The sequence below is a fragment of the Myotis nattereri genome (assembly GCF_964212035.1).
Source record: "Myotis nattereri genome assembly, chromosome: 12".
Lineage (NCBI taxonomy): Eukaryota > Metazoa > Chordata > Mammalia > Chiroptera > Vespertilionidae > Myotis > Myotis nattereri.
The window spans coordinates 66,523,774-66,536,829 of record NC_138087.1 but is presented as its reverse complement, the minus strand read 5'-3'; the positions used below and the strand labels follow the sequence as shown (position 1 = coordinate 66,536,829).

General features: G+C 39.6%; 2 protein-coding genes across 2 annotated transcripts; one reads left to right on the top strand and one right to left on the bottom strand.

The window, feature by feature from the left end:
- Positions 1–24: 24 nt before the first annotated feature.
- LOC308527907 (olfactory receptor 1f45-like) lies at positions 25–996 on the bottom strand (the record flags this gene model as incomplete). Its single annotated transcript, XM_081103341.1, has 1 exon — positions 25–996. The coding sequence occupies one exon, from the start codon at positions 994–996 to the stop codon at positions 25–27; it is 972 nt and encodes a 323-aa protein (XP_080959467.1).
- An 8,886-nt stretch (positions 997–9,882) lies between these two features.
- Positions 9,883–10,860, top strand: LOC308527903 (olfactory receptor 1L3-like; the record flags this gene model as incomplete). The annotated part of the gene is made up of 1 exon (XM_081103337.1): positions 9,883–10,860. One exon carries the CDS (start codon positions 9,883–9,885, stop codon positions 10,858–10,860), a length of 978 nt encoding a protein of 325 aa, XP_080959463.1.
- Between the last annotated feature and the right edge of the window lie 2,196 nt (positions 10,861–13,056).

Genomic DNA, 13,056 nt, shown 5'->3' with positions numbered 1-13,056 from the left:
TTCGAGGCATTTTCAAGTTAGATATTAACTTTCCTGGGTGGCCTGGGAGCCAGGCTGGAAGTTTCCTGAGATGCAGAGTTTCCTGGAAAGCCTTTGCAGAGCTCCCTTGACCTCCTGGTTCCTCAGGCTGTAGATCAGTGGGTTTAGCATAGGGGTAACTACTGTGTAAAAGATGGCGACCTGGCGATCCTGATCCAAGTCATAGCTGGAAGAGGGCCGGAGGTACATGCGGATCACAGAGCCATATAGGAGCAGCACAACCAGAATGTGGGAGCCACAAGTGGACAGAGCTTTGCGCAGGGCAGCAACTGAGTGCATACGGGCTATGGCAACACCAATGCGGGCATAGGAACCCAGAATGAAGAAGAAGGGACTGATCACCACAGCTACCCCTTCAGTAAATATTAGCATTTCACTGACTACTGGTCGGGTGCAGGAGAGCTTCAGTAAGGGTGTGATGTCACAGAAGAAGTGGGTGACCTGGTTGCCACAAAAGGTTAAACGGGTGACCAACACACTATAAAGGAGGCTGTTGAGGCTGACAACCACCCATGAGGTCAAGGTTATGTATAGAAAGAAGCGACGGCTGATAATGGCAGAGTATCTTAAGGGGTCACAGATGGCAACATAGCGGTCATAGGCCATGGCAGCCAACAGGTGGCCTTCCATGCTGCCCACAGCCATAAAAAAGAACAGCTGGAGCATGCAGTGACTAAAGGAGATCGTTTTATTCACAGACAGCGTGTGGACCAGCATTTGGGGAACAGTGATGGTTGTGAGAAATATGTCAATAAAGGAAAGCTGGCAGAGCAGGAAATACATGGTGGTCTGAAGCTTGGCATCTGAGAGGGCAACAATTATCAACAGGGCATTGCCTATAACTGCCACCAGGTACATAGCAAGGACAGTCCCAAAAATAACTGGCTGCATCTCTGGACAGCTGGACAGGCCCAATAAGACAAAGTCAGTTACCTCTGTCCTGTTTCTAGTGGCCATAAGACACAATCCACATTCCCTGTGAAGAGCAAGTGTTAAGATCAAATAATGCTGAAATTTACTCTGGGATAACTATTAGGAAACATCTTTTCTTGCATGAATGGCTCTAGTTTCCAAAAGAGTTGTTTGTTTTTTCATTTAATTCATTTCCCTTGCCATGATCTTTCTATCCAACCACTCACTCATCCACTCTTTAGTTTATTCCAGGTTCATTGATTGATCACTGAGAATCTTTCAATTTGATAGATATGAAGGACAGCAAGATAAATTACACATGGTCTCTGCTTTTAAGAAATTCACTATATAACAAGAAAGGCATCACACTGTACACAGAATTTCCTTGATGCTTGTTATGAGCTGAAGAGCATACTAAATATCACACATTTGGTTCTCACAACAATCCCATATGACAGAAACTACAGTACTTTCAGACCCATATCACAGATAAGGAAAGTAAATCAAAGAGACTACTGTATTAAAGATCTGAGAGGCAAAAACTAGACTTGACCCTGTAGAGCTTTGTTGGACTTAAGCACCACACTTGGCTAGCTGTCAGAGTTGGAGAAGAAAGGGAAAGATGTCAAGACTCCAGCCAGATGTCAGTCTCTACATCCTTGATGGGGGCACTGGAGTAAAGATCTGGTCCTAACTTTGTATGTTCCTTTGGGAGGGGAGTTTTTATTCCATTAAGTCAACTAAATTTACCTGAAATGAGAGTAGAAGCAATTAATATAATCATTAATTTTATTAATGATTCATTTTCAATTAATAATAAAATCTTACAGGGATAGAATTCTCATGTCTTTTCAGCTCAGGTTTTCCCTATAGGCAGATCTACATGGTACACCAAAGAGGTAACTTTCTGAGGCTGCTATATGGATAAGGATATTTTGATGAAATACTATTTTTCTTTGTGAATGTGAGAAAATAATTTTAAAATAGTAGAGTATAAGAGAACATATAATGAAAAGCAGAGTTCTCTAACTTTGCCCTCCTTCATGTTTAATTAGTTTTAACTCGTCTGGTGGTTCATAACGTTAATGCCTTTCAATAATATACTATTTGTTTATAATCTAGGTAACAATTTTATCAATTTAGGATTATCTTTTGACTTTATTATGAAAGATGAACTTTTATCTTGTTTACATAATCCTCACTCTTTTCTTCTCCCTTTCCCCCATTTTGGATGATTATTTTAGTTCTCCAATTAGTTACTTTTTTGCTTTTAAATAACATAGTTAAATCTGTATTTCTTATTCCATCAAGTTAAGGCTATACCTATCATCTTCACCCCTGCAACCTCCCTAACTTTGGAAAGCTGTTCTATATTTGTTTATTGTCAAGATTGAAAAAACATATAAATTAGGAGTTATAACTATAGGTAACTCTTCCAGGTAAAAGAGAATCAACAGACAACATTTATATTAGTATAACTATGTAAGTATGTTTCACTGCAGAGCCAAATGGTGTGCTATGGTTACATCTATTCTTTGATGAGACCAGTGTTCCACCCAACTAAAGGAGAATACTCCTAACATTGAGATAAAGAATCAAAAATATTTAAGGACATCTCTCTTGGTGCTTTCTTTAATCTAAAGATCACACATAAAGCAGAAACTTAAAATGTAAAACTTACCTTTTGTCTTTATTTCTCCCTGTATCCTTCTCTGTGTCCATAGATATAGCTCAACTATATGCTGTTGTGGTCCTATTACTCATTCAAGGCAGTGGCCACGTAGGGATGTCTATATTGAGGTATAAATGAAGGTGAAAGAGAAGAAGAGATGAGAAGAAAGGGAGAGGGGATAAGCCTCTTCCTGGGGAAAGGGAGAGAAAATGGCTTCGAAGGGGCAAAAAGAAACAAAACGTATAGATTTATCCACTATGAGGATAAGAATGTAATAACATAGTGTCTATTTTTCCCAAGTACAGCAAAACTGTATTTTTAAACCAATTATATGCAATAAGAGTAATAAGCAGTTGTAGTGCTCTTACTCGCTGACTTCATCAAGAGTCATCTCTTTATCTTTCCTATTTTTCAATATCTCAACATGCTCCCATCAGAGTCTGAGCTCTGTGGATCCTGTTCAGACAGCTTTGAGGGATCAAGGATGCTGATGCCAGAGAGAAGAGTAATTTGTTAAAATAAATATGAAGATATGCACATGTACAGATTTGAACACCTTAAGATAGTAACCTAAACTGAAATCTGGCAAACAAAAACAAAAGGAAGAATCCCTGAAATGAGAACAAAAAGTATCTCAGGTCCTCTAATCCTACCTGGTGCTTCAGGGACATCTAGAGTAATAGTTAAGGGAGGGAGCTAGAGGGTCAAGGCCTAAACCTACTTACCGGTATTCTTGTCTTTCTTTGATGAAAGCACAACGGGACATATGAGTCTTCACTGTTTTATCAACATCTAAATCCTAGGAATGTGTACTAGTTAATGTCTTTAGTCTAAATTCTATTTCTAGTCCATACCCTGTGTTGATGAACCACAAATATTGAATCTGAGATATGTAAATTAGAACTTCCTTTTTCTCTGTCTCAAGAATATATCTTCCAAATTCTTACAAGATAAATTGGATCCGCTATCACACATTTCTTGTACCTGGAAACTATGAAATGTCTCTCCATACCCTATTTTATTGCATGATTATATTCTCCATCCACACCTTCATTTTTTCACTCAAAAACTGACCCCTTCGTGTTATTATTGACAATTCCTTCATCCCATTGCTTACCTTTATTTTAATACTTTTACCACATTCTATTCATTGGTCTTCTTGGAACAAATATCATACAATTTTCTACAAGAGGATTATAATGTCTTATTTTCTATTCCCTTTTTATTTACTATTAGGGCAGATTATAACCTTATCCTCACCTTTTCTCTGTATCCAACATCATACACTCAAGTTAAAAAGTCTGAGTAGAGCTCCTAGCTATATTCTCACAAAATTAGAGATTGTCTTTGTGTAATTTTCCATTACAGCCCTCTTAAGCCCTGACCGGTTTGGCTCAGTGGCTAGAGCACTGGCCTGCGGACTGAGGGGTCCCTGGTTAGATTCCGGTCATGGGCATGTACCTTGGTTGCGGGCACATCCCCAGTAGGGGGTGTGCAGGGGCAGCTGATCGATGTTTCTCTCTCATCGATGTTCCTGACTCTCTATCCCTCTCCTTTCCTCTCTGTAAAAAATCAATAAAATATATATATTTTTTTTAAAAAAGCCCTCTTAGGACAACTCATCCCACTGAGGCAGCCTTGCTTACATGTATGCACTCTGAGACTCTAGCAACCCCGGAAGCCTCCAATTGAGTTGGGATGAAATACTGATTAGAATGGGCTGAGCCCTTCTATTTTTCTTTATAAACACGGACTGTAGCTCAGGAGTCTGCTCCTCCTTCCTTGTACCTAGATCTCACTGAGGCAAAAAAAATTTTTTCTGAAAACAAGTATGTCTTTAGGGAAGGCCTACCCTACGGGGATCACCATAGCTTTGCATAGTGTCAACAGGTGGGCAATAAAAACCCCAAGGAGAAATTGATTCTCATTTCATCACCTCAAGAAACCATCTTTTCTAACCTATTAAAATAATTCAGCTGCATTAGTTGCAAGGCATGAGGCTTTATGAGATAGCAATAGGACAACTCTAACCACTCTCCAATGACTTCCTCATTTCCCACCCTCATCTAATTGCATGCTTTTGCTGGATTTCATCCAGCCACTTAATCTATTTTTAGGAATCTGAGACTATGCGAACTGGAGAAATATTTTGTCTCATTTTAAAATATAGTAATAATGACATACGGCTTGTTGATATAGATTATATATTATGGGAATGGTTACAAACTGAATACATACCAGTATTTTCCACCATTGACCTGCACAGAAGAAACTCAGCCCCATGCTAACTACTAATTGGTAAATATGATCAAAATTCATTGGAAACACAAAGAGATTCTAATCAATCAAAATGTAATCAATTTCCTCAAAAAGTGTAATACATTTATTTTTGTTTGCAGAGCAGCTATTTGATTTTCTAACAGTCCTACTTACTTTGGGGGGAAAGTAAGAGGACTAAAAATGGTTGGATGAGATTCATTTCTACCAGTCTCACCCTAAGCAGACAGTCCTGAATTTTAGGCTGTTTCTGACTCCCTCTGAGTCGTTACCCCTGCCTATACGTGTACAGTCCATGTTTATTAAGTCTTCCAATGCAAATAATGGATTGGAAGACTTAATACTAGTATTGTTAAAATGGCAACTGTCCACAAATTGATCTACAGATTGAATGCAATCTCTATCAAAATCCCAATCAATTAATTTATAGAAATGAAAAAGGGAATCCTAATATTCAAATGGTATTGCAAGGGGCTGGGTAGAGATAGGCAAAGGGGGGAAACGGGAGACATCTGTAATAGTGTCAACAATAAAAAATTGATTGACGTCCAGCCGGCGTGGCTCTTTGGTTGAGGATCAACCTATGAACCAGGAGGTCATGGTTCAATTGCCGGTCAGAACATATGCCTAGGTTGCAGGCTCGATCTCTAGTGGGGGTGTGCAGGAAGCAGCCAGTCAATGATTTTCTCTCATCATTGATGTTTCTATCTCTCTCTCCCTCTCCCTTCCTCTCTGAAATCAATAAGAATATATATTTAAAAAATCAATTGACAAAAATAAATGGGTTTATTTCTGGACTCTCAATTATATCCCAGTGATCTGTAGGTCTATCCTCTCACAAGTACCACGAATGCTGCAATGAACACAGGGTGCATATATCTTTCTGAATAAATGATCCAAATTTTCTGGGTAGATACCCAGGAGAAGGGTTTCTGGGACATATGGTAACTATTCTTAATTTGTTTAGGAACCTCCAAACTGCTTTTCATAGTGGCTCTACCAGTTTACATTCCCACCAGCAGAGAATGAGGGTTCCTTTTTCTCCATAACCTCTCCAACACTTGTTATTACTTGTCCTGTTGATAACAGCCATTCTAACAGGTGTGAAGTGGTATCTCATTATAGTTTTTTTAAAATATATTTTTATTAATTTCAGAGAGGGAGAGAGAGAATCATCAATGATGAGAGAGAATCATTGATCAGCTGCCTCCTGCACACCCCCTACTGGGGATCGAGCCCACAACCCAGGCATATACCCTTAACCAGAATTAAACCTGGGACCCTTCAGTCCACAGTCCGACACTCTATCCACTGAGCCAAATTAGCTAGGGCACTCATGGTGTGTTTTTTTTAATTACTTTATTGATTATGGTATTACATATGTGTCCTTATCCCCCCCCATTAGCCCCCTTAACCCCGCGCCACTCATGCCCTCACCCCCCTGTTGTCTGTGTCCATTGGTTAGGCTTATATGCATGCATACAAGTCCTTTGATTGATCTTTAGTTTTGATTATCACTTCCCAAATAGCTAGTAAAGTTGAGCATAAGATATATTATTTTAATGTACCATTGTGGGAGAAATGCTGCCAATTAAATGCTGCCATATATTTAAATTCACCCCATATAAGAGATGTTAAGAGAGAAACTAAGATGGCGGCATAGATAAACACCGGGAAATAGTCACCTCCCACAACAATTGAAAAATATCCCAAAGGACGGAGCAAACATCGTCCAGAACAACAGGAAGGCTGGCTGAGTGTAATTTCTACAACTAGAAGAAAAGAAAAGCACGCTGAGAGCTAGAGGAGAACCTCTGGGACAACTTCAAGCGTACCAACATCAGAATTATAGGGGTACCAGATATTGAAAACCTTTTTGAAGAAATAATGACAGAAAACTTCCCCCACCTGGTGAAAGAAATGGACTTACAAGTCCAGGAAGCGCAGAGAACCCCAAACAAAAGGAATCCAAAGAGGACCACACCAAGACACATCATAATTAAAATGCCAAGAGCAAAAGATAAAGAGAGAATCTTAAAAGCAGCAAGAGAAAGACAGTTACCTACAAGGGAGTACCCATCCGACTGTCAGCTGATTTCTCAACAGAAACCATGCAGGCCAGAAGACAGTGGCAAGAAATATTCAAAGAGATGAATAGCAAGAACCTGCAACCAAGATTACTTTATCCAGCAAAGCTATCATTCAGAATTGAAGGTCAGATAAAGAGCTTCACAGATAAGAAAAAGCTAAAGGAGTTCATCACCACCAAACCAGCATTATATGAAATGCTGAAAGGTATTCTTTAAGAAGAGGAAGAAGAAAAAGGAACTCTTACCATTTGCCACAGCATCGATGGAACTGGAGAGCGGATAAATACCACAAGATCTCACTTATTTGTGGAATATAATGAACAACATAAACTGATGAACAAGGACTGATCCAGAGACGGAGAGGCTTTGATTGGACTGTCAGGCCTTGGAGGGAAGGTAGGGGAGGGTGGGGGCAAGGGGGAAAGATCAACCAAAGGACTTATATGCAAGCATATAGGCCTAACCAATGGACACGGACAACGGGGGGGTGAGGGGATGAGCGGGGGGGGAGGGGGGGGTAGAGGGTACACATATGTAATATCTTAATCAATAAAAAAAAAGAGAGATGTTAAAATGTGGGAAAATATTAGTATCTCAGATATCAGCTATCAATAAAATATGAGAGGTGGATCATAGAAAATATAGAGTATGGTTTCTGGAATCATGCCTGCATTTGAATTAATGCTTCGAAGAAAAGTAGTCCTTATGCTAAAAGTACAGACTTTCAAGTTTAATCTGGCAAAGTAAGGCAAAATTTGTGCTCCATTAGTCATTTTAAAGCTGTTTCTTAATATAAAACTTTAACTTTGTCAGGGAAAAACAGAGAGGTTCAACTACATGGTTTGGATTCAAATGGCCTTTGGTTCAAGTTATGTTTAATAGTTACCATGTTTTTCTAAGTCACTATAAAAATGAAGACAATAGGTGGTTGTGTGGGTTGCATGAAAAAAAGCTTATAAATTACTGAAGACGTGATAGTTGTCTTCCTTTAAGTGAAAACTTATGGGACAATGAATGTGATTTGTGTTTAATGACAGTTCACATACTAAGGGAGCAGAAAAGACATTCCATTAGTTCATCAAAGAATGCTTTTTGTAAGAGACTCTGTTTGAGCTTGAAGACCCAGGTGGAGGGAGAAATATAAGAAAGTGAAGAGAGTGAATTGTAAGATGTGATTAGAAATCAGTGGCAAGAAATAGGCAATGTGCATCTGGCAGGGCATGTTGGGATCCTGATGCATGAATTCTGTTGCTTTCATGAATTAAGAAGAGTAACTATCTAAAGAGGTGGCTTTCCCTGGTTGTAACAGAAGGAATGAGGGTTGGCTAACATGGGAAGGGAGACCTGAGGCCCGGTTCAAAAGGTACAACACTCTCTTTTGTAGGAGGACAGCATCACAAAGTCATAGCTACTAAACTAGCAAATGTATCTGAACTTGGGAGGCGTGGAGCAGAAGGTGCCCAACGCTGGGCTACACTGAGTAGTTGTCCTTCAGAGACATGGAGGCACGAGGGGGAGGTCTCATCAAAGCTTTATACGTTCAAGGAAAAACTGGAGCCTGGTACTCCGTCCTCAGTGCTGCATGGGATGACATCTCCCAGGTAAGCCCCCAGAAAAGTTGGAAGAGCCAGGGACAGAAAAGTATTGTCTGTTTCCAACACCTACTTCCAGGCTAAACAGATGTTGCATTATACCCAGAGTCAAGGAGAGGCATGTAGGCAACCTGGAAAGGGAGAATACTTCTAAGGTCCTCTGGCTCCTTGGAGACAACCTTGCAATAAGTTAATAGATGTTTGTTTTCTTACTCTCTCCCTCATCAAACATCAGAAACTTAGTGAGACAGTCTCAGAGGATACTCCCATGAGAGAAGCAGAGCCTATGAGTATCTACACCTATGAAGGATGGTAAGAATCCAAGGAAGGGAACATTTGGATTCAAGAAGCATTCAGAGATTTTTATCAGGTAGCTTTTCTGTATGCTGTCTCTTGCCAGAGTTTTGTCTTCTTTTTGACAAATCATTTCATGGAGCATAAAGGAAGGGAGTGGAATGAATAGAATACATGACACAAGAGCTCAATGTCCTTTCTAGGTAAGAAATCAACTTTGAGAAGACCTGGTGAGAAGTGGGAATATCTTATCTCAGAGAGACACTAAATAAGAGAGTTAACTTATGTTCATGCTAATGTGGATGACTTTTGCATCTATACTCTAAAGTTCAATCTGCCTTTGCCCTGAGTTACTTGTGAGGCACAGTTCCCCGATCTCAGGATATAAATTATCAGCCAAAATGTGGGGAAATTTGGGAGAGTATTTTTTCATCCAAGTTCACTCCCTTTCTCTCACTTTCCCTCCCTCCATCTTTCTTTTTCCTGTAACTGTTTATATTCAATTTAATGTTCTTTAAATGAGTTCCTTGTTTCCATTGTAGATGATGTGGAAAGAGGCATCTTGACTTTAAAATGATGGTTATTCATCAACCACAAGCTAGGTGAGACAGCTATCATGATTAGCTAGATATGGATTAGCCACTGATAATCCTTAATCTAAAGCTGACCTGAAGTTGATTCAAAGACTGCATCTGTGGGGCCTGTGACTTATCAGCCCAGAGTCGGGAGGCAGAAAAGAAAATCCAGCTCTCCAACCTAGTCTCTCTCTCTCTCTTTCTTTCCCCTGCTTCCTGTCTTTTTCTTTAGATTTCTATCTCAAAGATTTTAAAAGAACAAGTTAAAAACACTTTCGGCTCTGATTTTTCCATATTCAGGAAGAAAAACACTGGAGTACATGCTCTATTAATAACAGCTCAGTATAATAAACAAGATGTAAAAATACACATTACAGATGACAAGAATCATTTATTGACAGTGTTGTTTACCTTCAGGTGCATATAAGTCCATGGAAATGCACAACCTGACAAGACTTCCTGAATTCATCCTCTTAGGACTCTCCTCTCGCCCTGAGGACCAGAAGCCACTCTTTGCCCTCTTTCTTATCATGTACCTGGTCACCTTGATGGGAAATCTGCTCATCATCTTGGTTATCCGCTCTGATTCTCAACTCCAAAACCCCATGTATTTCTTCCTGAGCATCTTGTCCTTTGCTGATATTTGCTACGCGACAGTCATAGTCCCCAAGATGTTAGTGAACTTCCTATCAGACTCAAAGACCATTTTCTATGCTGAATGTCTGGCACAGATGTATTTCTTCCTGGTCTTTGGAAACATGGATAGTTACCTCCTGGCAGCTATGGCCATTGACCGCTATGTGGCCATCTGTAACCCTTTCCACTACGTCACTGTTATGAACCACAAACGCTGTATGTTGCTAGTGGTTTTTTCCATAGCTTTCTCCTGCCTCCACTCCCTCCTACATGTTCTCATGGTGAATCGACTCACCTTTTGTGCATCAAATGTTATCCATCACTTCTTTTGTGATGTCAACCCTGTTCTGAAACTGGCCTGCTCTTCTACCTCTGTCAATGAAGTCGTAGCCATGACAGAAGGGCTGGCCTCTGTGATGGCCCCATTTGCCTGCATCATCATTTCTTACCTAAGGATCCTCATTGCTGTCCTTAATATTCCCTCAGCTGCTGGAAAACGCAAAGCCTTCTCCACCTGCAGCTCGCATCTCACTGTGGTGACTCTGTTTTATGGGAGTATTAGCTATGTCTATTTCCAGCCATTGTCAAAGTATACTGTCAAGGACAGAATAGCAACAATCATATACACTGTATTGACATCAATGTTGAACCCATTTATCTACAGTTTAAGAAACAAAGACATGAAACGGGGCTTAGAGAAACTGATAAGCAGGATTAAGTCTGAAATGGACAGGCTTTCTACTACAACAATCAACAAAATTCACGGACCCTAATTGCAAGGTATGGTGTGTTTGTGTACACACACACGACCACACACACACACACACTTGCACACTCACGTGTACACACAAACACACGCGACCAGCACCTGAGGCAAGTTTTGGTGGAGAAATACTTTCATCTTTGTAGCTGCACCCTGTGGTTCTCCACCCTGCGGTCTCTGCCGTGCCATGACAGGACAGTTCCACGCAGTCTTAGTACCTGGGCTATGACTGCAGACCTACCCCATAATATCTCTCCATTCCAGAAAATCACATTCTCTTTACTCCTTCCATATTTATTTGGAAATTTCCATATTTCTCTCTACTTATAAATTCAGCCTGTTTGGTCACTGAATATCCAGAAAATTTTTATACATATCTATACAGAAAGTATATACGTGCAGAGATGTTTATGCATAAATAACCACTCTATTCTATTTGAAACTGTTAGAATTTTTTTCCAGGGGTGTGTGTGTGTGTGTGTGTGTGTGTGTGTGTGTGTGTGTCAACTTCCTATCAGACTAGAGGCTACCCAATGTAGAATCTGTCCCGATCATGACCTTTCTTAAAATTCTCCCAGCAGCTGAATATCTTGGGTTCTGGTCATTAGATCCCCAACAACTGACATCAAGCACCCAATTTACTACTAGTGAGCCAGCTCTATGCTTCTGCACATGTTTTGGTCTCGACTCTTCCTATCCTTCATATACTCAGAGTGCATTCCAGAGTGCATTCATCACCTGATTCTTCCTGGGGCTACTTGCCTGTGTGCTCTCCTCTCTAGAGATGCCTGTGTTTCCATGTGTCTTGTCTCAGTCATTTTTTTAAGAATAAAAGATTTATTACATGTAATCAGAAGTGTTTCCTGTGGCCACTGGAGTAAAGAAAATGATGGAAACTACTAGTAAGAAGCTTTGTTGAGAATGCCTGATACAAAACAAGCTTCAGTTTAGTTGGAGAATAAATTATATAGCAACGCAGGTAAGATGAATTATTTTGTTTTATGTTGTGAAGAAAAACCACCGTTTATTGTGATTCTCTCTCCCTCTCTCATTCTCTCCTGGTGTTTATATCTTAATAGATGGAAATGTCTAAGTCAAACAAATTAAGCTTTCATGGTATTTTAGACAAGGAATAAATGGATGATTTTAAAGATTTAAAATAATAGAATAAGGAGTCTTTAAACTCTATCGGTTTTGCCTCAATCATGCCAAATCTAGGGTGAGACAAAGTCTGGGTGAGTGTATATTGCCCAATTTGATTCCTTTGTTGCATGTATGGCAAATTAGTTTTCACTTCCATACCTACTCTGATAATTTAATGAGGACTTCCTGAAATGCTGTAGTGAAAAAATCTTTTCCCTACCTTTGGGCTGAATGAAGAAGGATGAATAAAGATTGATTACAATGTGTACTATGGCCATGGGAGCAGAAAGTGCTAGTACATATTAACCATTTGTTTGCTATATGCATTTGCAAATATTTTCTCCAAATAAACCATTTGCATTCAACTTCAATTATAAAATTAGCTTTTTTTTCTCTCTCTGCATTCAAATTCTGTGCTGCTTTGCTTCCACTTTGCCAAGTTTCCTTGGGCAACTGAGTCTTAGAGTGAGATCCACATTTTCCTGAGTTTTCTGACCACAATGCCTCTCATAATTTCCATCACGTGGTGAGCCAGCATATACTACTGTCCCCTGGACTGCTTCCAGGACCTCCCCAAAATACCAACATCCATGGATGCTCAAGTGCCTTGTATAAAATGATGTAGTATTTGTATATAACCTATGTACAACCTCTTTTATACTTTAAATCATCTCTAGATTACTTATAATACCTAAGGCAATGTAAATGCTATGCAAATGTTATTATACTAATTGTTATGCTAGTCATACTGTTATACTAGCATTGTTTAGGGAATGACAAGAAAAAAAGTCTGTACAAGTTCAGTACAGACACAACTATTGTAAGCCTAACTACATAGTCCATGTCATCAATAAGGAACATTTATTTTTAACATTTTCTATCCACAGTTAGTTCAATCTGCTAATACAGAACCCATGGGTACAGAGGGCTAACTTCTTTTTTATCTTTATTGTTGAGAGTATTCCAGATGTCCCCTTCTTTTTCCCCACTGCCCTCTTTTACCCAGTTCTGGCCCACCCAAGGCCTTCACCACCTTATTGTCTGTATCCATGGACAATGAATA